The sequence below is a fragment of the Ruditapes philippinarum genome, unplaced genomic scaffold, assembly GCF_026571515.1.
Source record: "Ruditapes philippinarum isolate M1 unplaced genomic scaffold, ASM2657151v2 ctg1086_1_1_1_1, whole genome shotgun sequence".
NCBI classification, from domain to species: Eukaryota; Metazoa; Mollusca; class Bivalvia; order Venerida; family Veneridae; genus Ruditapes; species Ruditapes philippinarum.
Window position 1 is genome coordinate 170540 of NW_026857769.1, and position 26829 is coordinate 197368.

General features: G+C 34.9%; 2 protein-coding genes across 2 annotated transcripts; one reads left to right on the forward strand and one right to left on the reverse strand.

Annotated features, from left to right (window-relative positions):
• The first annotated feature begins 1424 nt into the window (after positions 1-1424).
• LOC132750895 (E3 ubiquitin-protein ligase TRIM33-like) lies at positions 1425-2327 on the forward strand. Its single transcript, XM_060740967.1, has one exon. The coding sequence runs from the start codon at positions 1425-1427 to the stop codon at positions 2325-2327; it is 903 nt and encodes a 300-aa protein (XP_060596950.1).
• A 6120-nt stretch (positions 2328-8447) lies between these two features.
• Positions 8448-20320, reverse strand: LOC132750903 (17-beta-hydroxysteroid dehydrogenase 14-like). The gene is made up of 9 exons (XM_060740974.1): positions 18819-20320; positions 18559-18597; positions 17955-18043; positions 16618-16684; positions 15923-16014; positions 14598-14702; positions 13220-13287; positions 10244-10340; positions 8448-8966 (listed from the first exon to the last, which is right to left on the reverse strand). The coding sequence occupies exons 1-9, from the start codon at positions 18919-18921 to the stop codon at positions 8832-8834; spliced, it is 795 nt and encodes a 264-aa protein (XP_060596957.1). The 5' UTR covers positions 18922-20320; the 3' UTR covers positions 8448-8831.
• Between the last annotated feature and the right edge of the window lie 6509 nt (positions 20321-26829).

Here is a 26829-nt window from a genome sequence, read left to right on the forward strand (position 1 = left end):
AAATGGTGATTTTAACTAAAATGTATACACATTATATACTTAAAGATTAAATTTCCGTGAAATTTATAATTTTATTATGTTCGATGATCTCAAGGCTCAATGAACGACTTAAAATTCGGTCATCTCCGGTACACACATATAGGTATGCGAATGTTACCAGCAAACAACAGTAATGTTCTATTCCGGTTTTTGCATGGTTGACAGATTAGGTTAGTCAGGAACGTGTTTAGTCTATGATCCTAGGATATACAACATTATATCAAATTATATATTTTTGTAGCATTGCATATTTCATTCTTATTGACTGCCCATTGATAAATCCAGATCAAAGTTGTTTGGGGAAAAATTTGATTAAATGTCAAGAGTCAAAAAGTACGAAAGTTAAAATCGAATAACGAAACCAAGAAGGTGAATGGGCGAAAGTACGATAGTGAAAATTTTATCGCGCATATCGGGGTCTCTGTATACCAAAAGAAATGGTGATGATTTATCGTGGACCCGATATTGAGCACACAGGCGTAATCTTTAGATGAATGAATTATGTGACTTAAATGTTTTGAGAGGTTTTGTTTACCCAATCTCTTTTTATGGTGCTAAATATGTTTGAAAATAATTGTTGAAAATTTTGCTTATGTATTTGGGATTGAGTGTTTATACTATATGGAATCTTGTGCTAGTTCCGTTTCAAAGTATTACCACAATTTTCACATAATTGTGCCGTGACCTCTGATCACGAATATGTATAATCTGAACACCCTCTCCATCTGAACATGGTTTAAACTATTCACTATTCAATCATTACACATTTTTTATTTTCTCCAAAAAGATAAATATGTTTTCCAGATTTTAAGAAGTCGAAGTTCATTAACAAAATTAAACGATGAGAGGATAAAACAAATCTTACAGATTGATCAAAACTCATTGACAATCCCTATACGTAAAACAAGGAAAAATATGATATAAATAATAATGTTCCTTTCGTATTGTTCTAAACAGAAAATGAAGATCTTTGGACACGATTTGAAAATTTAAGTACTTAAATATGACTTGTTAATATGTCCTTATAATATATGTTAAACAGGAAACAAATCAAGGACATTGAAAAACTAGGATGGGATTTGTCAAACCGAGCTTTAATGATATTAGCTGCAACTAATACATTACATAATTAAGATTCACTAATACATTCACGCAATTGCTAGCATATAAATAACAGGATTCTTAAAATTTAATCAACAAATTTTAAGGACATTGAAAATTAATTAAAAATAAACACGAACAAAAATTATTTCAAAACACTTTTTAGTGTCGTTTCAACACAACTTTTGAGGTTATCCTCGTTTAAAGGAAACGACACTTGACATTGAAAGTATATATGCTTGTATCTTAATATATTCACATTTACTTCAACATTAGCCACAGCCATGAACGCTTGTTTAGATTCAGACGAGATCGTAGAAATATTTTGTGAAAAATGTCCCGGTGGCGTAAAACCTCCGTATTTTTGCGTGGACTGTGTTTGTTTACTGTGTAGATCTTGTAAGGTACATCATGATTTCTATTTCAAAGATCATGTGTTTGAACAGAAGAACAATATACCGAGCGATCTTTACCGCATGAAATGTTCTAAACATGTGCCATCAGTTACTAAATTTTACTGTTTGAGGTGTGATAAATTTGCATGCGCCACATGCGTACAATGCGAGCATTCTTTGTGCTCAGGTATGGTAAAATCTGTATACAGCCTATCAAGAGGATTACATGACAGTCGAGAGTTTAAGGAATTCTTAAAAAGGATAAATGATGCAGATGTAAAACTCGAAGAGATTGAGGACACAAATACAAACATCTGGTCAGAAATAGATATTTACAAGGACAAAGCTAGGAATGAAATAGAACAGTGGCGGGATGCAATCATATTGAAGGTGCAATCACTCTCCAATGAACTTTGTGAGTCGATTGAATTCGAGGCAAGCACTTACCGTGCCAAGGCTCTTACTGTAGAAATGGAACAAAGTAAACTAAAGGAAGATGTGAAAGCAACAAAGAAAGATTTGGTGAGGAAAATATCGTCACGGGAAAACTGTTTACTCTTCAAGATATTGAAAGAGCAGGATATGGACAATGTAGAAAATGCAGTATTGGCGTTAGAAAGAAATCATAGTGCTTTTCGTTACACATTTCAGCCGTCAGAAAATATCGAGAAAATCAAAAGTATATTAAAAGGTACGACGTCATTTGGCAGCTTGAAAGCAACAGGGTGCAAGGGATCTATACGAGAAAAACTAAGTGATGGACTTAAGTACCTACTTAGTCCTAGAAAATAGCAGTGCTTCGAGAGTATCATGATATTGGCTACGTTGCAATGACAAATAACAGATGCCTTTGACTTATTGTTCATGTAACTGGGACCAAAAAGAAAAAAAAACATGGAGTGGACATTGTAAAGAAGGTTCAAACGTTAATGATGGTTTTCATTTTCAGTTATTATAATAATATCTTTATTCAAAGAAGGTAGCATATAAAGATATAGCATTTTATTATAAACGTATCAATGACACATTGAGAAATATTGATGAAATAAAATGCGTAATTTTCATTTTCCGTTTTCGTTTTCTTCAAAATAAAATAAAGTAAACATTTATTTTTCACTACAGTGAAAAATATTTTCCGTATTTTCACTGGTGTTTTTTCTAAATTCAGTCAAAACACAAAATTAAAATGGAATTCTTTTAAATCATAATCATAAAGAGAAAAGTATATAATAAACAGAAAATTCAAGATTTTTCTAATAATACATGACTTTTTTATCTTGTGGTATAAACATTTTCATATTCCACTCGAGTCTACTGGCACTTATGAAATATTTATTTGAATACCATTCGATGAAAATAATTCTTGTATTTATAGTATAAAACAAATATCATAAAATGTAGCGTTAAGTTTTAAAAGTTAACGAAAACGTGAATTTTAGTTTTAACAATATTTTATTTGTAATCTTTTCATTTTCGTTATAAATTAAATAATAATAAATATTTTTCAGGGATTGAATGACAAATTTCAAAATCTCGCTCTTGAATTGTGTGAATGTAATCAAAAGGGAAGATCAAATGAACTTATGGTGTTTTTTTTTTGAAAGTTTCTATTCATCTTTGTTTTCACTTTAAAGTCAGAGTACCTTCTCATTTCAATAAGTCAACAATTGCGTGCAATGGTTAATGTGTCCTTGTAGCTTTTAAAATAGCAAGGCTACCAACTATAATGTTATAAGCACAATTCATGGCCTTATACGTTAGCTGTAGAAATCGATAATATCTCTAGTCCTACCAAAGGGATATGATGCAAAAAATGTTATTATTTAGTTATTTTTAAGATCTATATGTAAAAACGCGCGGACATCAACTATGCAAAATTGTTTACATATCTATGTTGTAATGATTTATTTTTCACTGGTTAGAAATAAAACACAACATCAAATTAAAATTTGTTTCAGATCGTATGTGTTTTTATATTTTATAGGTTAAACAGTATAATAATTATAATTGCTTTTTCATTCACTTTTCCTCAAACAATTAAATAAATATTTCCTTGTTTTATTTCGATGTAAAGTCGATGTCAACTGCCACCTTTTGATAACAATTTGTTTTATTTTGTTTGGGTTTTTCATCGCACCAACACGGTATAGGTCATATGGCGAATTTCGGGCTTTACAGATGGGGGAGCCCCTAAATGCATTATTTCAGGCATGAACTGGCACCTGAGCTTTGGGGAACATATTTTCAAAAAACAGCAAGGACTTCGCCGGAATAGTATCGGGGAAAAAAGTGCAATGTTAGAGTATCTACATCTATCTATTAATGAATATAGCCACTTACGAATTTATTTAGAAAATTTATTCATTCAAAACTAACAAGAAAAAAACAAACCTTACTATAAAGAACACACAATTAGAAACAAAGTCAAATGTTGACTGAAAATAGTTTTCAAAGAAACCATAAACAAATTTGTAATGCTCTCGATACTTCTGTTTAACCGCGAAATTGAACTTTTACCTATGGGATAGCGCAATGAGAACACTTAGATATCCTAATATCTGCAAAATACTGGTTAAAATACAGCGGTTTAATGTTAATATCAATACATGACATATTGTATAATATCAACAATCATTTACATTTATTTTCAAGGTACAAATGTATTTGATGAAATTTATATGAAACCTGCTGATGAAAACTGCATTACTTTTTGACAACAATACTAATCTAATGGCCATTGCCTCTTATCAGTGATTCAGAAATCATGTTTGATAAGTAGTGGGTGAAAATTGCTATTAACTGATATCCGTTTATGTCAACCTGTTAACCGAATACTAGGGTATGACCGAAAATGCATGAAGATTGCCGTAAAAGCTACATATACAAATGAAAACACGGGGGTATTTGTAACTATTGAAATACGTTATTATATAGGGCACAATGATAATAAGGGGACTGGTCACTTTTGAAGATATTGGTCTAAGATTGAAGTTGAGGGGTATTTGTCATCATGGAAGAACGGAGGTTATTGGTCACTGTTATTTTGAAACACGGTATATATTGATCACAACTGAAATACAGAAATATATTTGTCACGATTAAAATACGGAAAATATTACTTTAATTAAAACATAGAGATTGTGGTTACATTTCTTTTCTCAGTATTGAAATAAATATAAAATAAATATAACTTATGAGTAAAAATTGAAACACGGAAGGATATATTACCATGAAATACAAAGGATATTAGTCATCATTTAATTACTAGAAAATATTGGTGACTATTGCAATATATTTGTATCTGCCGAGATATGGGAGGGGAGAATATATTTAACACCGTAGAAACAAGGGATGAAAAATAGCTGGTCACTATTTAAGTACGGGCAGATATTGGTCACCATTTAAGTACGGGCAGATATTGGTCACCATTTAAGTACGGGCAGATATTGGTCACCATTTAAGTACGGGCAGATATTGGTCACTATTTAAGTACGGGCAGATATTGGTCACTATTTAAGTACGGGCAGATATTGGTCACTATTTAAGTACGGGCAGGTTTTGGTCACTACAGATAAATGAAAGATAACAACTACAATAAAAAACAACTTTAATTTGTCCCATCATTAATTTGCCTGCATCTCGATGATTTGCAGACTAAAACTTTAATGTGTATGCAATCACAATCTTTTCATAATCTATCCACCATTGTCATGACAAAACTATAAGTGTGCTTATCTCGGCTATTACCAATAACAGCCTCGGACCTTATACTGATCAAAAAGGGAGGATGTAATCAATAATAATGTAGAACTGTGTTACGTAGTGACCTATTACTATCTGAACTATTACGTATATCGTTTCATTACATAAATCTGTTTCCATAACATAGTGATACATGTAATGTCTTGTTTATAAAGTTCTTTTTAACACAAATATTTCCTTATGTTTAATTGTCAAAGTATTTTCGTAAAATATCACATTGTTTCTCAAGTAAACGGTGGCTGAAAGTTGGAAAGTTAAACTTTCTGCGTTATTCTGACGTGGCGATTTCCATATATATCAAAGGAAATTATGGTGGCTGATTTGTGCCATTTGTGTTTTCACCCAGCGAAAAATCGAGAATTAACAAGTAAAAATGGCGGGTCGCGGAGCGAAAACACGCTGATTAGCGAGGGCTCGGGGCGAAGTTTAATAAATAAAACTTCGCCCCACGGGGGCCAAGAGCGAGATTTAAAATAAAATGGCGGGGCGCGGAGCAAAAACACGCTAATTAGCGGGAGCGCGGGACGAAGTTTAAAACCTCAAACTTCGCCCTGTTAAGCCCGTCTTACACAAAACACGGTTGGACACACGATTCCCATACGGTATAATCGGTTATACACGGGTTGACTGGTACGAGTTTTGAGCTTCAACCGTGCTTGTGGATTAGTTGGCACGAATAAGACTCGAATATAGCACGAGTATGTACGAATTGAGCACGGATATACTCGGTCAAGCAAGGTTTGAACACGATTTGCATACGAATATATACGACTGCTGTACGGTTCCAAGTACGGTCTAGTACGGTCTGGTACGATTAAACACGACTTTTACTCGATTTACCCGACTTTCACAGGGTTTACATAGGGTCCCGCCGACTTTTGTTCGAGTAAAACTCGAAATATCACACATTTGTGTATGTTTTGATATAAATTAACCCGTTTTGATGTCTTGGCTTTCGAAATTTCAACAAAGAACACCTGTATATAGATCATTATAAAACTGCACGTTCGTAACGTCGCTTTTCATTGGATAATCGTGACGTTTAAATAGTTTTATATACACGGCTGTTGTCGATTTATAAAGAAATCTCGCTTTATTCCTCTAAAAATGATGCTTGCTGGGTTATATTTACAAACAGCCGTTTATATAAGGCCATATAACCTGTCAACAATCTTTTTAAATAATATTAACATCAATAAATGAATAAAAAGGTGAAGCAATGTAAAATGAATGTGTCTTTTTTCTGTTGTGCAGCGGTTGCTGGAGGGTCCACCGAGCTGGCATTGGAGTCTGAATCCCTGGGAGACACGGTTATTGCCGGTTGGTCCTCCACCTTATCAGGGTCAATAAGTTTGAGTGGTCGGTGGGCCTGGATGGCTCTTCTTGTATTCCTTCTATGCGTCCAAGACTTCTTCTTTGGATACATTCTAGTGTGATGCAGCAAGCACTATAAGTAGGGTGGCAGCAGTTAGTTGTGTTTTTTGTACCGTTCTTGCTGAGCCGTGTTAGACCGTACGAGGCAGTGTGAGACCGTGTATACCCGTACTTTACCGTGTCGGCCATGTATGTTTCGTATATGAACCGTATTGGTCATATGGCGATCGTATGAAACCGTGTGTGCACTCGTTTGAATCGTACCGTGATCTTGTGACATTCGGGTGTTAATCGGGTGTTGGATGTAGGACTTGGGGACGGTCTCGAACGATTCCATACGATTTATATACGACCTTGATACGGTTGGGCTCACTCGTGGAGTGGACTTCACATACGGCTGTATATACGGTCTCATACGGTCTCACACGGTCTCTTACGGTCTTGTACGGTCGCTTATACGGTCATACACGGACATGGCATCCGTACCAGTTTTTTAAAAGTTTTAAAAATCATACACGGCTTACACGGATACACTCGAATTGCCCGAGTGTAACTCGAATAACGCTACGGTTAGTTCGGTTGAATGTACGGTTTACACGGGTGGCCAACCGTGTACGCCGTGTGTCCTGTGTGAGATGGGCTTTAGCGTTTTTTTGTCCAGCGATCCGCTAAGCGAAAGTCGAGAATAAACATGTTCAGTGACGGGGTGCGGAACGAAAACACGCTAATTAGCAAGGGCGCGGGGCGAAGTTTAATAAATAAAACTTTGCCCAACAGGGCGCGGAGCAAGATTTAAAAAGCAAAACGGCGGGATGCGATGCGAAAAAATAAACGTTTATTAGCGGGGGCGCGGGACGAAATCTAAATATAAATCTTCGCTTCCGCTAATGGGCATGTTTTCACCCTGCGACCCTGCCAAGCGAAAAGGCGAGAATTAACAAGTTGAAATGGTGTTCAAAGCGCGGAGCGAAAAAAAAAAACGCTAATTAGCGAGGAGTTTCCGCTCCGCACCCCGCCATTTTATGCCTTAAATCGCGCTCTGTGCCCCCGCGGGACCAAGTTTTATTTATCAAACTTTGCCCCGCGCCTCTGCTAAGTAGCGACTTTTCGCCCCTTCCATTTAGACTTGATATTTCTTGACTTTTCGCTTGGCGGGGTTGCGGGGCGCAAATGCGAATGGCACAAATCAGCCACCATACGAAATCGACTTATTTGGTAACCAATTGTCAATAGTTGATGAATCTATCATGATGTAAACATGACTAATATAACCACGTGATAGGCATGGACGCATATCCACACTCCATATTTGTAGATAGATTTCGTAATTCCTGCATACGTCATACTGACATATATTTTAATCTCTAAATATTTATGATCGAATTGCCTGGGACCATGAGCCTATCGCCATGTTCAGAAAAGCGTTACAATGCAAATGAGTTACGCCAGTCAGCCCTGGAATGCAGACACATTTAAAAATCATAGACTACCAATATAAAGAGGCTCCCACACACAACATACAAATAGTTGCGCTAGAATAAAAAATAAAACACCATTCTGCAACTACGTTACATAATGAATGAATATATTTCATATCCAAAGGAAAATAAAGTATGTTTCGGTAAAATTATGATTTAGAATATGTCTGACAATCATAATCAATTAAAAAATGCCCTATGATGAACAAAATATAACCAAATCCAACATGTAGACATTTTGTACTTTCGGTTTCTACAACCATAATATAAAAATATTCAAATAATGTATTGTTTACTTTTATTATTTTATATCTATAAATATACTTGATTTAGGTGGTCTGTTACTCGAAATGTTGATACTTAGCGTAGATTAGACCGAAATACCTTATCAGTTCTGTGTATTATTACTACTGTGTCCGAAGTTCTTATCCAAAGTTTGACGGAAAGGGCGGAGGAAATGCAATTGGCTAGGCATGTGTTGTACATTAAACTTAAACCGTTGGTATATTTCATGCTAGCTTAACAAGTTATCTTAATAATATCAAAGTATGTCCATTATTAATCAATATATTAAGCCGGATGACCAGACGTCTTCCACATAACTGGCCTTTTAACTAATGAACTGACATTTTCGTGTTTTACGGTTCAAACTCTTTCTTTTACCACACACATCTTAACGCAGTTATTGTTTAACGCCATATCCAATTTCTGTTCCACCGGTGCACATAAGTTCTTCTCCCGTCGTGAAAGTTGCATCCACGGCAAGAAAAAGGCATGCTTTACCTATCTCCCTGGGTAACGACAAACGACCTAATTGCTGAAATTATAATACTGTTTATACAATGAATGTTTGTGTACATTATAATAAATATATCGTACATTCTCTGTGAAAACTGTGTATTTGTTAACCGAAAAATAATATTATTATCGTCTAAAACAGTTAATAAGTAGCTGTAGTAAGCTTAAGGTCCTTTATTACAACAATATGCAAGACTGTTGCACTTATTCATTATCTCTCATGTACAGACTCAATCAAACCGAGTCTGCAATTCTTATGTAATTTTGTTGTGATTAATGCTTCCGAGGGATCACTTTGTTTCCAGAATTTTGTACTTCACAACAGCAGGTGTCAAGTGCTGTGTGGCAGCTGTAAAAAGTTGCCCCGTACTTCACTTCAGTGTTGTTATATTTTCTGGTCCTTCGGGATCATTGATGCCAGCACTATTAAGTGTTGAGAATTGAGTACCGCTCAAGCCGGTGCTAGGGGGCGTGGGGGATGTTGCACTTATTCATTATCTCTCATGTACAGACTCAATCAAACCGAGTCTGCAATTCTTATGTAATTTTGTTGTGATTAATGCTTCCGAGGGATCACTTTGTTTCCAGAATTTTGTACTTCACAACAGCAGGTGTCAAGTGCTGTGTGGCAGCTGTAAAAAGTTGCCCCGTACTTCACTTCAGTGTTGTTATATTTTCTGGTCCTTCGGGATCATTGATGCCAGCACTATTAAGTGTTGAGAATTGAGTACCGCTCAAGCCGGTGCTAGGGGGCGTGGGGGATGTTGCACTTATTCATTATCTCTCATGTACAGACTCAATCAAACCGAGTCTGCAATTCTTATGTAATTTTGTTGTGATTAATGCTTCCGAGGGATCACTTTGTTTCCAGAATTTTGTTGTGTTCAAAGACTGATTTTCTTAGTACGGTTTGTTATGGTTTGATTGGCTGGTTGGTTAACGCCGATTTAAATGTGTTATTCATACCTCGGCGCTCGGTCCACCTAACCGGCTTTTGCTAGATAAATTACCAGTAGTTATCTGCTAGTGAAAGACTGATAATCTCACATAATTTCGGAATAAGCGATGAGACACAAAAGATTATTGTCCGAAATCAATTGTCACGGATAAATTTTGTACTGTCTGATGATCACACCAGCGAGCCCTTAAGTACAGCTCCGATGCTCTTCGTACTGTGCTAATTAGGCTGATTTACCTTATGTGGTCTAAGGTCTGTAATCTGAAAGATCTTTTATTTGGCTGCAATGCACGACATAACCAGAATGAAATATATCAAAGTAAATTGAAAGACCGTACCGTAAACGAGGCTAACATATCGATCTGTGCCTGTTCCTCGCCCCATTCTTTTATCACCTTTCTCAATAAAGGTGTGTCTACTATGCTAGGCGATACCCTTAAAATAATATCAGAAGAAGAATATAAAAATAAAACTTATATATAGTATTTGATACCACTGCAGTACTGAATTTCATAGGCAGCGTTTCTACCACCGCAATGCGTTGATGGTGTTCCGTCTTTTTCGTTCTTTATGAGGCTTGTATGTTAATGTACTAAATGTGACAAAGTGTTAGGAAGAAGAAAGGTAATATAATTACATGTGCGCCCTTAACACATGTCTATTTAGTATCACAAGCACAGTCCAGTTTCTCTAAGCTTTATAACCAAGGAGGAACACTGTCTTAAAACTGGCCATCTTTACCTGTTGAATTTGTGTGAAGGATTTCTTTCCAGCTTTGAATTTGATGTTTAAAAAAGTTTCATATCAGAATACAAAATGAATGATTAACTAACAATATAGAGGCTTGACCAGATTTCACCAGTCTGTCTATACTGATGACAAAGGCTAAACAATATCGGTTCTTGCAGGTTAAGATTAAGCCTATGCTGTAACCCTTGGAGTGTTGGCCATCGCAACATCTATTGGAATATTAATGAAAAGGAATGGCTCCTTAGAATTCCCATAAAACATTTCTGATAATTTAAGCCCATTGTTTTAAAATTCAACGACCCTTATGTTTAAGTATAAACAAGCAAATTCGTTGAATTTATATCCCCCGCCGAGTACTGGTTATTATTAACACAACAACTGAAGACATAAGGCTTTATTTATATATTAATCATGGCATAAACTGTAATATTCTTTGAACTTGAAGCCTTGTACCTTCAAACAAGAAGAATTTTTAAGTTTTCACTATATACATATGAGGAAAATCTATGACCCCCTCCAGTGGGGCAAATTATGACCCAAGGGCTAAAATTTGAACAATTTTGGTAGAGGACCTATAGGTTATATCATATACCAAATATCAAAGCTCTAGGCCTTGTACTTTCAGACAAGATTTTTTAATTTTGCATTTTTGAAACTCCTTTTTCTGGCCCTGTGACCTACTTATGCAACAGACCGGAACCATTTGATCAACTTTGGCAGGGGACCACCCTAGGATCATTCCTGTAAAGTTTGGTTGCTGTGCAGTCATTTGTTTCTGAGGAGATGTTGTTTAAAGAAATTGCTGACGACGCACGACGACGGACGGTGGGGGATCACAATAGCTCACCTAGATGTAAAAACATCTTAATCTCCAGACTTCATTGCCATTTTCAAGGCATCAAGAAGGGATCTCACAATTTTCAAATATTTTTAAATGTTATTGTAACAACTCATTTTAATTCTTCTTTAATAAAAACTAGAAATGTGTCCATAGGACACGGGTGCCCCCACCGCGCCACTGTTCTCTCAATCTTATGACTCTAGGTCAAATATTTTTTGAAAAGGCAAGAACTTTACAAATACTGAATAAATCCCCAAGCAAACCCCAAGTTGAAAATTGAAAAATTATACTACTGTAATTCAAGGGCAATAACTCTAACAAAACTGAAAAAAATCCACATGCAAAGTCCCAGGTTCATAGCTTCACAGTGAGGTGAATCATTATTCCTGTAATTTAGTGATGTTGATCATTATTCCTGTAAAGTTGGTCGATTCTAACTCAAGCACTCAAGGATCAAATAACAACATAATGAAACAGTTTTTACTAAGTCAAGGGAAATAACTTTACAAAAACTGGATAAATCTACAAGCAAACTAAATATGCTGAGCAACTTTCCAATAAGGTTTAATGACTCTATGTCAAATCCTTTTTGAGTTACATGCGACACAATTTGAAAATTGCAAACATTTTCTAAGTCAAGGGCAATAACTCTAAAAATACTAAATGAATCCAGACGAAAATACCCAGGTGCACAACTACACATGCTGATCAACATTCCTGTAAAGTATCATGACTCTAGGTCGAATACTTTTTGAGTTACATGCGACACAAGTTGAAAATTGCAAAATTTTACTAAGTCAAGGGCAATAACTCTAAAAATACTAAAATATCCGGACAAAAATACCCAGGTGCACAACTACACATACTGATCAACATTCCTGTAAAGTTTCATGACTCTAGGTCAAATACTTTTTGAGTTACATGAGACACAAGTTGAAAATTACAAAATTTTACTAAGTCAAGGGCAATAACTCTAAAAATACTAAAAATATCCAACTTCACATGCTGATCAACATTCTCATAAAGCTTCGTTGAAATCCAACCATTAGTTGCAGAGAACTACTCCGGAAACGAAATTCGGACAAAATTTTACTAAGTCAAGGGCAATAACTCTAAAAATACTAAAAATATCCAGACGAAAATACCCAGGTGCACAACTTCACATGCTGATCAACATTCCCATAAAGTTTTGTTGAATTCCAGCCATTAGTTGCAGAGAACTACTCCGGAAACGAAAATCGGACGGACGGATGGACGGACGGACGGACGGACGGAAGGACGGACGGACAACGCCAAAACTATATCCCCCTCCCGATTCCATCGGCGGGGGATAATAATAATGAATGATCTTCTTAAACTAATTTTCAAATAATATCGTTCAGAGTTTTGAAGTTATCTGTACCATAACCTTTGGTTATAACTTTTGCAACAAGTTCAGATCAAGATCAGGCGGCAAGTTTGTGCCGTATGACCATGGTCGACACTGTTCTCTTTTTTGACAGTACATATTTTGCAATTTCGCCAAATAATGATGAAAGGTTTTGCCCAAATTAAAGGATGGGCAAGTCAGTTGTTTTAAGTTATGCAACGTAGTAAGGCTTAAAAATCACCAGAAATAACCCGATTTTAAAGCAATATGTATATACTTTTTTATAAATTGCCTACAAGGACCATTAAATATATTTCTGTCATTATCATAATTATAAATTAAAAAAAAACTTACGCATTAATGCGAACCCCATGTTTCGCCTCATCAATTGCCAAAGCTTTAGTTAATGCAATTGTTCCACCCTGAAAGATTGACAAATGCATAACAAAATGATAACAGTCTTGCAGAATGAATATCTAGGTAATACTTTTGTCCGTACCGAAATGTTTGATTTAAATGTGTTAACATGAAACAGTATCAAAAGGTTCACTTTTGAACAAGGGCTAACCAGATGTAAAATCAATCAAAGTTAATTCAGAAGCAAAGTTTAACATTGTTTATAACACTGACAGAAATGAAAATTATTTGATATGTCCCTATATACATGTATTAACCAGAAATGAAAATCTACGCTTCATATAGACGCTTAAAATCAATCATCACAAGAGACAATTTATGTATAAAAGACGTTTAATTTATCAATTAGAGTTTCTTCCTCCGCATAGATATAACAATATATACCCCGTGCAAAATTGTTTGAAACAAAACTCCAAAATAATGTTTCATGTTCAGTAGACTTCCAAAAGTAATTGCCCTTATATGAAAAAATGCACGAAACATATATAATTGGAACTAATTAAATTTTTGTGTAAATTAAATGTAGCCTACGTCTTGCAAGCTGTTTGCTTAAAAAGAAATATCACAACGAGCAGTTAAATAGTTAGAGAAAGGACACAATATTGCCAACGAGCGGCGACTTACTGACAACCACCATACGTAAGTAGTTTTCTTTGCACGTTGACTTACAGGAATAAACTTTTGAATTATGTAGCGAGTGTGTCCAAAAAATATTTCGACGGTCAGAATGGCAACAATAAACATTTTAACTTAACTATGACTTTGACATCAATGCTGGCACACGAACATGGCTTCTGCATTTCGTCTCAATAAAATGTCCAACATGCGGTTATGGGTGTGTTAGTTGGGACTAAAAAGTGCTGCTTCTATCATTTGTGGGCAACTTGAATGTTGGTTCCGCTCATCGTCTCAATAAAGGGAAATACTATCAGGATTACCCTCCTCTCCCCTTCATACATTTAAAGAGACAATGAGCCTCGGTTTAATTCCTATTCTGTGAGCTGGGACATTGAAACTGAAGTTTTGCGGCGTCCGAAAGCCATGTTATACACGTAGTCACAGTCAAATAAACAATATATAAAGAGTATGCCTGTTGAGCATCGATAAGGACTGGATAGTCTTTTTCTGTCCGATAGACGGACGGATGACTAGCTGTTATCCGTCTCTTCGGGAGAATAATATTTAAACTAAGCTGCTGCATAATTTTTGAAATGAATTTTATACAACAGGATAACAAATCCGTTGTGAAATGAAACGCATGTTAAGGTTATATTAAGAGCACATGGCTAAAACGGGTGTAATAAAATATATCTACCTTTGAGGCACAATAAGAAGGCATCCCTAGTGCAGCTGCCGATGAGCCAATACTTCCTGTATTAACAATACAACCCTTTGTCTTGCGTAAATAGGGCAAAGCGTACTGAAACGAAGATAATCATTTTAGCTGCACATCAATTGTGACAGGATAAAGAAAGAACTGACAAATGAAAGAAATCAAAGGAGAAGAATGGGTGGTTGTGTCATGCGACCTTTTACATTTAGGAATACCGGTATTTTGTCCGAATTTCAAGCAAATTAGATGACCAAATGAAAGCAGTAACCAGTAACATAAATGACTTTCGTGCTAAGTTTGATTTATAAGCCAACAGGAATGACTAAGGTCGAGATTAGCAAATAATAAACCGCCTTATTCGTTTGTCAGTAAATAACTTAATAAATAATTTCTTTCCTAAAGCATATAATCCAAACTAAGAAATAAGAAAACTCAGTTAAGGTTCCATAGATTTGGGTTTACTAAAGCTCGAATAAAATTTGGTGAACCGTGCGTACTGTATGTGTAACCGCGCGTTAACTCATGAAAATCTCGTGCCCCGTGAACAATAATACACAACTATAAACCAAACAACAAAAAGATATATAAAGTAGAATAAAACATGTTAAAAGTACTTAAAGAAAAGAGTAATAATTGATCTTTTGTCAAATTACACTGTGAAAAGTACTCTCCCAAAAGAAGGTACTCAAATACTGTTAAAACAAAGATGAGCGATCGGTTTCGGGTTTCATCGTGAAATTACCCAATTGTTTGTCTATATTTACTGTTTAATAAAACTATCACTTACTCAGAAAGCGCACAAGAAGCATACAATTAGAGATAAATATGGAAAGAGATATTCGTCTCCGGAACACGCCTGTGTCAGTCTACTTTTCGTTTACAGCAATAAACTGTACACACCTAATATGTACCATTCGTTAATGTTTTGAATCATCTACGTTGAAGATAAAAAAAAAGATAAGGAAATCAAATACATCAATGTACGGTCAAGGTAGATATGTCTGTATACAAGGACCATAATTCCACGACGTATAATAGGATCAAACGAAAGGACCGAGTTAAGATTCAAATCAAATCAAAAGAAACTGTAAGCAATTGGAAATGACAAAACATGGCTGTCTCATTGGCGACTAGGCTGCTATAAGAAAATAATTCATACTTACTTGTGATTTAAATTTTGTTAGTTTGGCGCAATAAAAAAAGAAGTTCCATGTGAAGTAAAGATGTTTCTCTACTAACTTAGGTATTTTGCTAATGGTAAATATTATTAATATATTGGAATGATTACAAATTTAACATCGCCTAACCTTACTTGCTGCAAAATAGCTGACAAGATTAGTGTTGAGCAAATCTCTAAAACCTTGCACGGTGAGATTGTCAATTGGATTGCTCCCGGGATCTGCAATATACAATAATTTCCGATATAAATATCTCCAACTTAACACAATTTAAAATAAATATACTTGTTATCTTTCTTTAGAAAATGACAAAGAAAAAATGAGTTTCGAATTGTTGTACGTAAGGCGGTCTAGATGCTAATTACCTGAAACAATAGCGTCGGATGTGAGATTATTTCTGGTAGAAGAAAAGAAATGTAAACAAAGTGGCATTTTGTGTTCCGTACAAAACACTGATTTAATTTAAGTAAACTTAATGCAAAAGGTAAAGGAAGCAAAGGATGTCTAAGCTATATAAACAATGGTTAAAATTTAAAAAAAAAAGAAAAGAAAAGAAAAACAACAACAACAACAAGACATCAAGAATGGAAAGCTTTTGAAAAATAAATATATATTACCCGTTTTAGACTTGATTGGCTTTAAGCTTATAAACATGTAATCATATGATTGCATTATATTAAACAGAAGCAGTTGACTTATTGAGAATAGTATAATACAATTACACTGCGGGCCATACCTGTTAATTTAAATTATAACTAAAGAAGTATGCAAGAATGGTGTTGGTGTTATAAAGTAACATTTCTACAAATGATTATGTAACTTACGTGTTCCAACATTATTTACCAAACAGTCTATTTGGCCATATTTCTCTACCACCTTTTCAATAGCACTCTGAAAAAAATAACATAAAGCGCATTTTTAAAGATTGCTGCAGAAAATATGAAAATTAAAGTATTTCTTGCGAAAAGTTGATAAATGTTACTTGTTTCTTTTTATTGTTGATGTTGTTGGTTGTTCAAAGTACGTATAATACTAAATGCCAGCTCTAAATAAATAATTCATTCAAATAAATAAATAAATGAAAAAAAAAAAATCCTTAAACATAGCCGAAATCATGCTTTAAATAAATATTTTGTGATCGGTATCATTTTGTCATTCCATTGTTCTTTTTCTTTATGTATTTGTTAGTACAGATCCAGACCCTAAAATATTTTCAACTTGTTCAAACGATTGCTTAATAAATTTCTATGAAGATAAAGATTTAATTATTCTCAATTATTTTACTTATTTAGTTTGTTTTGTAATGGTCATGTAATCGTGTACTATAGCTTTCGCGTGACTATTGGTAAATACAACCTTTTAAGGCACTTTATGCCTCAGAAATGAATGCAAAGAAATCTACTTTAGAAATGGCAAAAATGAGTATTTTAACGTTAAAATAATGATTTATAGTATGTTAGACGCTTGTTAACAAGAGAATGTAACGCTGACGTGCAATTATGAATCATTAAGGTAGCAAATTGTATACAAAGTAGTATGATTACTTCCATACAAAATATTAAATCATTCAAATTGTACTTGTTTCAAACACAAATAGAGGCAACAGATGGTTTAAGGAATTTAACAGTGAGTATAATCTAAGACGCTTTAACAGGACACCAATAATATAATCTTTTGAGAAATGAAAATAAAAGCATAATGGGCAATTTAAAATATTACCATACTATACCACCCAACTAACCAATATAAGTGTCAAAAATGAAATTAAGTTGACTCTCTGTATTTACAGATATTTTATCATGGAAATGCCATTAATTGTTGGTTTTTTATTTTAGTGAGGTGGGGGCGGGTGAAAAATATAGAAAATTTAATCTTTAATATCTTAACGATTTTCGATAATATTCAATTTTGAGCTGTGCGTAAGGATATTGGTCGAAATCTGTCCCATAACAGAAACCAATCCACATCAAAAAGTAAAGTGATTACGATATCATTTTGTTAAAGTTTACAGAGGTTGAGATATTGTTCACATTATCTTATTTTAATCTAAATTTGTCGGGCAGGTTATTAGGTCACAAACCGTATTAAAGGTTAGTTAAAGGTTAGAAAATAGTGCTATGTCTGCTCAAAATCTAATATGATATCTTAATGTTAGATTTACCTTTATGTCCTCCTCTTTGTTCATATCACAATGTATGAAAAATAATTCACCGGGCAGGCCATCTGAGGTTAATGACGTTCCTACCTCATCTAGTATAAAACAAAATCACTTTTAATGAAATTGAAATGTATCATAAAATTGCATCAATCAATCAATCAATCAATCAATAAATCAATCAATCAATCAATCAATCACTAAATCAATCAATTAAGCAAGGAATCAAATTGAATACAGCAATCAATACAGCAGTCAACCAATCAATCAATCAATCAATCAGTCAGTCAGTCAATAATGACAGTTCAATTAAACTTGAATTTCACACACAGAGTTATTTAGAAATGTCAATCTTTAAAGAGTAATAATAGGTTAAAAGGCCATCAAAATACAGCCAAACCTGTTAACAAAGGACGGGCCTGAAAATGTCCCGTGGTTTTCTTTTTGAGATTAAGTGCTGTGTTCTTTATAATCGATGAAGTGTTTCTCATAATGACCTTTATACACATGGTCATCTTTATTCAGAGTGTGTGTTTTTCTTTTTCTTTTTTTCTTCTTCTTTTTTTTTTAAACAGGTTTAACTGTATGGTAATTTTGGCTTTATGCATACCGTTTATATCCAGTACTGCAACCTTTCCACCTTCATCAACTAAAAATAAAATTTAAAACTATCAAAAAAAAAATTATTACGTACCAGGAAAATTCTATATAGACTGTTTTAAATGTTGTATCAAAACAAAAATCAAAATGTGTTGTAAATATATAGAATACGGCAATGTGTATATTGACGTGTTAATGCAGCTTTTCGATTAAAAATCTAAGTGCATCAAAATGTAATGTATGAATGAATGAATGAATGAATAATTTTACCTAAGACATCGACGCAACCGCGACCTACGCCGCAACACCCGCCTGTGACAATGGCAACTTTATTCCTAAACCTTAAATTCTTATATTCATCAGCATTTGACATTGTAATAGATAATTTGAGGCATAAAACAAGCCAAACGTCCGAATTAAATCCTTTCTATGTTTCTACTAACTAGCTGTTTCAAATAACACTGTTCTAAACTGGTACCGGACAGTGTGTGCGGTTTTGTTATCTTGCTTTATCACAAGTAATTCAATGACAAGATTTATCATTGCAATATATAAACCAGCGTTGTTTGCAACTAATGCACCTGCACTGAGCCTGTTTGAAATATTAAACTGTTTAAATATCTCTAAAATACGATGAAACTTTTAAGATAATCCCATCTTGTTGATATCCAGGACCGAAGTTAACGAAAGGTTTCATATGGTAAATGACACAATCATGTCATTTGCGTTATACAAACATAGCGTTAAAACGCCCAACATGTTAGCGTTATACAATAAAAATAACCAATGTACGAGCACCTGAATATGACTTTTCTTTCGTTATCCGTTTCCCTGTCGTGACAGTAAGTAAACCCCAGAAAAATGTAGTCTATCAACCAGCATGCTCTAACAACGTGGTAACTGGAGTGTGAGTATAATAATATCTGTTATATGTTGCGGTTCAGATTTAAATATTCGTCCCGAGCGGACGCGCTCATGATGATTGAAATAAGATCTTATCTACCTAAATACCCTACCCAAACTTGCAAGGGTCGCGGGAGCGGAAATAGAGATGAGAGTCTTGCCTGGCTTAGTCTGACTGAGTCTTACAATTCCATTAAAATGTTTGGTGGCTATATCATTATTATATAGTAACGTTAGTCGGTAGTTTGCGGAGAAATAGGTTAATACTGGTTAGTTATTCAAGAAAGCCATTAAGGTGGATCGACCGTCGAGATATAACCAAAAATACTTTTATTATCGGCGTATTAACCAAACAAACAAACTATATGTATATAGCAAATATGATTTATATCTCTTCAGAATAACCGATATTTGATATACATGAAACATTTTTTTTCTTTGCAAATGAAGAGCACACAATCTCGGCAGGCATCCAGAGAGGGTAGCTACAGTCTACTACAGAATAACTGGGCACAGATCTTTGCAGATAGCTGACAAACAAACAGACAGCATAAATTTGCAGTATACACAAGAGCTGACAGGAGCAGCCGCCTCGAAGCATAGAGGTAGTCAACTGTGGACCTGGCAGGCAGACATTGACAGTCACATGGAGCAGAAGAAAATTGTTATAACCTATTTGTGAGATTCATCTCAACAGCTCACATCGACTGGTCTTGTAAGAAGGATCCTACCTGATAACGATGCAAAGGCTATACCAAGAGCAGGGCCGTAACAATACCTAAATATTGAGATGGTATTGTATATATCTACAAATGTTATGGATAAAATAAAAGCACACTATAAAATATCATATCTTTTTTGTTGAAATAAGGTAAAAGTTATTTGTTTACAATATTTGTCAGTTTTTCTTCTAAATTTTGAGAAAAAGATCTATACATATCACGTGCACCATTTACGAAAAAGATCGGTTTTAAAGTCTTTCTTTAACATATCAGAACATCTTCCTTTTAATGTCAGAAAGTTTCCAAATATATTTGTCTAGATAATCTTGATACATATTGACTTGAGTATGTGATTTATTAACAGTGAATACTTGATCTGACAAGAAAAAAAACAACAAAAAACAAAAAAAAACACACATGCTCATCCGTGAGCATTTCTTTTCACAAAAATTTATTGAAATCTATGAAATTCTTACTAAAAATATGACTAAATTAAATGACAGAATGAAAAGACTATGCATTGGAAGACGCGTTCCTTTATACACATTTTGATATTTTAATTTATTTTTTGTGCGAAACTCTGCTTCACTATGGAGAATATTTGTCCCAAGTTATATTTATATCACGCATGTAGAATTTGGGCTCCGGACACGGGTTTTGCACCGACCTCCCAAGTGTGACCTTGACCTTTAAGCAGCGGACCTGGGTTTTGCGTGTGACACATCAAACTTTTTTGTTATATTTCAGAGAATAAGTAAGATAGAGACAGGACAAATCTAGACGGACGCACAGACTGACGGACGCCCATATACCAAATCTCCAAAAGTGAAAAGTGGCGACTAAGTAGATTATTGTTAATTACAATTGCACAAATTACTGTCGGTTATATATATTATTCTAAAAAAATGGTTTGCATGTCACCAAAACAATCTTTTCCACATTAGTTTTAATACAACATCCTCCATACAAATATTTCCCGAGTTCTTTTGGATCATTTTAACAAAGCATAGACTACTTCAACTAAACTTGTAATTATATTCAACATTCATTTTCGTTTCGAAATCGAGAACAAAAGAATCAGTATGTTACTTTATTTCTGTAACTTGTTTATCAATTGGGTTAAAAAAATCGATTTTATTTTTCATTCAGAAATCTAATTAAGCATTGAACATAGCTATCAATTTTCAATTACATCAAACAAGTGTGTCAACATAAACAACAACAACAACAACATCAACAACAAAACAAGCAAACAAACAAAAACAAAATGTATGTATTTCTTTGCATTAATTCATGTAAATTCATACGTGTCCACCTTCTGTTAGGTTTTAAATCTAATAAGTGAATTATAAAGGATAAAAGTGTTTACCACGTGAAGATTATATACATGAAATATGTAGAGATTAAAATAAAAATGCGGAACAAATTAATGTTAATTGCTTTTTTGTTTTTGTTATAACTTAATCACACCGTTTTCAATTCTACTGCTGAACTCTTATTAAAACAGAAATTAAATGTGTCAAAACTTATGCAGTCATACCAACCCACGTTTAAAGAACCTAAATTCTCTTTATGAACAAGTACTGACCTACTGGCAGAAGGAGTGCTGCCGTTAAGATATCTATATTGTCAAGCAATGGCTCTTTGCAATACCACTATTGACACCTCTCATAATGTCATCACTGGTAATGGACAGAAATACTCAATACTGGATAGGTCTTATTTCCAATATCAGACACAATTAGAAACAAAAACAGATTTTGAAAAATACAGTTTTACGGTTGAGAGTAAACAATGTCCCTAAGATAAACATATGTAGGCCACGAACATTTCAGAAATAATTTACATGTATAAACGATGCTGAACGTTCTTTATTCAACTTTCCACAGCGGCAAGCACAGAACTGTTGTGTATAAATTGGAAAAAAAACCCTTAAATTGTCTTTCCATACCATAACGAAAGAATCCAGTTTAAATTTGAATTTTGAAATGCTCGTAATATAGTTATTCCTAATTGCAGGAAACAAATTTAAATGCAAATTTGATTTTGTACAACTTGAGATTGTCTTCTTTGCACATGAAAAGGCCTTTAGCCCTAACCAAGTAATATGTCCAGGAGATTTCCACGTGGCTTGGTCATTTTTTGCACCGGCGATTTGTTCTTTCTCTATGTAAATTTCGGGAAAAAACATCATATTCACTAGCCTACCATTCAAAAACCATTTGATCAATTCCGCTGCAAATTTGATTTTGTACAACTTGAGAGGGTCTTCTTTGCACATGATGAGGCTTAAAGCCCTAACCCAAGAAACATGTCCAGGAGATTTCCGCATGGCTAGGTCATTTTCCACCGATTTGCTTTTTCTGTATATAAATTTCGGAAAAAAAACCCATCAATTTTACGAGCCTACCGTTCAAAACCCATTTGACCAATTCCAATGCAAATTCGATTTGGTACAAATTGAGAGGGTCCTCTTTGCACATGAAAATGCCTTTAGCCCTAACCCAAGTAATATGTCCAGGAGATTTCCGCGTGGCTTGGTCATTTTTTGCACCGGCGATTTGTTCTTTCTCTATGTAAATTTCGTGAAAAAACATCATATTCACGCGCCTACCATTCAAAAACGATTTGATCAATTCCGTTTGCAAATTTGATTTTGTACAACTTGAGAGGGTTTATTTGCACATGATAAAGCTTAAACCCCTTACCGAAGAAACATGTCCAGGAGATTTCCGCATGTCTAGGTCATTTTCAAGCGATTTTCTTTTTCTGTATATAAATTTCGGAAAAAAACATCAATTTTACGAGCCTACTGTTCAAAAGCCATTTGACCAATTCCAATGCAAATTCGATTTTGTACAACTTGAGAGGGTCTTCTTTCCACATAAAATGGCCTAAAGCCCTAACCCAAGTAATATGTCCAGGAGATTTCCGCTTGGCATGGTCATTTCTTAGCACCGGCGATTTGTTCTTTCTCAATGTAAATTTCGGGAAAAAACTTCTTATTCACAAGCATACCATTCAACAACCATTTGATCAATTCAGTTGCAAATCTGATTTTGTACAACTTGAGAGGTTTTATTTGCACATGAAAAGGCCTAAAGCCATAAGCCAAGTAATATGTCCAGGAGATTTCTGCGTGGCTTGGTCATTTTTTGCACCGGCGATTTGTTCTTTCTCTATGTAAATTTCGGGTAAAAACATCATATTCACGCGCCTACCATTCAAAAAAAACTGGATCAATTCCGTTGCAAATTTGATTTTGTACAACTTGAGAGGGTCTTCTTTGCACATGATAACGCTTAAAGCCCTAACACAAGAAACATGTCCAGGAGATTTCCGCATGGCGAGGTCATTTTCCAGCGATTTGCTTTTTTTGTATATAAGTTTGGGAAAAAAAAACATCAATTTAACGAGCCTACCGTTCAAAAGCCATTTGACCAATTCCAATGCAAATTCGATTTTGTACAACTTGAGAGGGTCTTCTTTGCACATGAAAAGGCCTAAAGCCCTAACATGAAAAGGCCTAAAGCCCTAACCCAAGTAATATGTCCAAAAGATTTCCGCGTGGCTTGGTCATTCTCTGCACCAGCGATTTGTTCTTTCTCTATGTAAATTTCGGGAAAAAACATCATATTCACGCGCCTACCATTCAAAAACCACTTGATCAATTCCGTTGCAAATTTGATTTGGTACAACTTGAGAGGGTCTTCTTTGCACATGATGAGGCTTAAAGCCCTAACCCAAGAAACATGTCCAGGAGATTTCCGCATGGCTAGGTCATTTTCCACCGATTTGCTTTTTCTGTATATAAATTTCGGAAAAAAAAACATCAATTTTACGAGCCTACCGTTTAAAAGCCATTTGACCAATTTCAATGCAAATTAGATTTGGTACAAATTGAGAGGGTCTTCTTTGCACATGAAAATGCTTTAAGCCCTAACCCAAGTAATATGTCCAGGAGATTTCCGCGTGGCTTGGTCATATTTTGCACCGGCGATTTGTTCTTTCTCTATGTAAATTTCGCGAAAAAACATCATATTCACGCGCCTACCATTAAAAAACGATTTGATCAATTCCGTTTGCAAATTTGATTTTGTACAACTTGAGAGGGTCCTCTTTCCACATGATAAGGCTTAAAGCCCTAACCCAAGAAACATGTCCAGGAGATTTCCGCATGGCTAGGTCATTATCCAGCAACTTGCTTTTTCTGTATTTAATTTAGGAAAAAAACATCAATTTTACGAGCCTACCGTTCAAAAGCCATTTGACCAATTCCAATGCAAATTCGATTTTGTACAACTTGAGAGGGTCTTCTTTGCACATGAAAAGTCCTGAAACCCTAACCCAAGTAATATGTCCAGGAGATTTCCGCGTGGCTTGGTCATTTTTTGCACCGGCGATTTGTTCTTTCTCTATGTAAATTTCGGGAAAAAACATCATATTCACGAGCCTACCATTCAAAAACCAGTTGATCAATTCCGTTGCAAATTTGATTTTGTACAACTTGAGAGGGTCCTCTTTGCACATGATAAGGCTTAAAGCCCTAACCCAAGTAATATGTCCAGGAGATTTCCGCGTGGCTTGGTCATTTTTTGCACCGGCGATTTGTTCTTTCTCTATGTAAATTTCGGGACAAAACATCATATTCACGAGTCTAGCATTCAAAAACCATTTGATCAATTCCGTTGCAAATTTGATTTTGTACAACTTGAGAAGGTCCTCTTTCCACAAGATAAGGCTTAAAGCCCTAACCCAAGTAATATGTCCAGGAGATTTCCGCGTGGCTTGGTCATTTTTTCAACCGGCGATTTGTTCTTTCTCTCGGAATGGACTGCCCCGCATCCGCTACCCCTTGTCTCATTACTCTGCCCACAGACACTGATCCAGTTGCCGGACAACTTTGAATTTTTTTGTACTTATGCAATTAAGTTGCATTTTGTTCATGTTAATTTTTTGTTTGTTTTTATTTTCAGTAGTTTTTTAGTTACAGCAAAAGTCCATGTAATTCTGGGACACCCCTCGTATTATTAAATATATGTAAGCTGACGTAGGGAAGGTCTTTTTATGCATTGTACTGAATCAATAGCAACTTTAAAATTTGTGTATACATGCTGTCAATAGCTGTTACCTAGACTTGCTGTCTATCTGATAAAAAAGCAGACAACTATTTTTATACACAGAGTATTTATTAAGTTGTCTTAGTGATGGCTTTCTAAGAGATACATTATTAGACGCCGCTTGCAAGCGGCGTCTAATAGATATGCATTTGTCCATACGGCAATTGGGAAAATTTTAGACTTGATTTTGTGTTGTTGTTTTTTTATTTTAACAAATCACACCGTTTTTAAATTTTTCTAATAAAAATAGCTTTTATGATGTACAACATGTCACAGAGCTTTAAGGGATTAGAATAAACGTTTAACTGAAGTGATAGTGCCATGTTTGAATATCATATTCTTTTTATCGTTATCTAATTAATCTACATAATAAATAACGTGACAATGAGCCAGTCTATTGTCGATCGTTCTAAAACTTAACCGTGGAGAGAGTTGACAACTGAGGCAGTGTCACTTACTTCATTTGCTTCACCTCTGTTGAAGTTCGGCTCCGCCTTAAATTGTCATATTAAATTTGATATTATGCTCCATATGCTAGCATTTAGTCTTCGTTGACGGGTAAAAGGGAACCAGGACAAATTTGATCAATATCACTTGTCGAATCATTAAGTTACAAATTACAAAGTCTAAACCATGCCCACTATCAGAGAGGCGGTTTTTATTCAACCGTTAGATCGATTACGCTTCGGGGAGATCACTGCAGAACAGTTTGTCCTTAAAATCATTCGAACATTATGCAGTTCGTACCAATATTTAAATGGGTATATTCTCAGCACATATTGTCTTGATTTCATTTTAAGTATACCAATCATTTCAATTTTTTGTTATCCAATTTATTTTGATTCGACCAGACGTTTCAGTCTTTATCGCAACAGACAAATATTTAAGAATTTCAGACCTGACATTATTTTGTGAATTTATTCATTAGGTTCTACTATTTCACAAAAATGTGCAACTTTATTATTAAACAACGAACACATAAAATGAAAATGGAGAAAAAATTGATTTGTGCTTCGGATATTCAACTGTAATAGAGAACGATTTTCAATGCTGATTGACTGTTCACATCATTTGGCGGCGTCTTTGATGTGCAGCATCAACATTTAACTTGTACAATTATTGACTAGTGTTCCATTGAATATGATGTGATATTCACCGGCAGATGACATATTGCCGAATCAATCGATCAATCGATTATTCAATCGCTACATTTCTATTGTTTTTAGCAATATTTTAAGAAAAAAATATGCAAGGGGTACCCATTGTTTCATCAACACTGCCTGCATTATTTAAACATCTTTAAAAAGTGAAAAACAATGAACTTCATGGGACTTCGCCCCCCTGGACACCTACCAGGGCTTTGCTCTTGACCTGCAAGGGGGCCTATAGTGGCCCCCTTAACCCCCCGCGTAAGTGTGCGTAATATCAATTTTGGCCTAGCTACGCCCCTGGTTCCACTTTCATATAATGCATTGGTGACACATTTTCCTCGCATTTTTATCTACTAAAGATAACCGATATGTCAAGCCAGACTTA

Bases quoted from the DNA above. Each gene is read 5' to 3' on its own strand.
- LOC132750895 (XM_060740967.1), top strand. From the start codon at position 1,425: ATGAACGCTTGTTTAGATTCAGACGAGATCGTAGAAATATTTTGTGAA.
- LOC132750903 (XM_060740974.1), bottom strand. From the start codon at position 18,921: ATGTCAAATGCTGATGAATATAAGAATTTAAGGTTTAGGAATAAAGTT. The intron at 13,288-14,597 runs GTAGATATATTT...TCAATCTTTCAG, and splicing joins CTTCTTATTGTGCCTCAAAG to GGTGGAACAATTGCATTAAC. The intron at 8,967-10,243 runs GTACGGTCTTTC...TTATAATTTCAG, and splicing joins ATATGTTAGCCTCGTTTACG to CAATTAGGTCGTTTGTCGTT.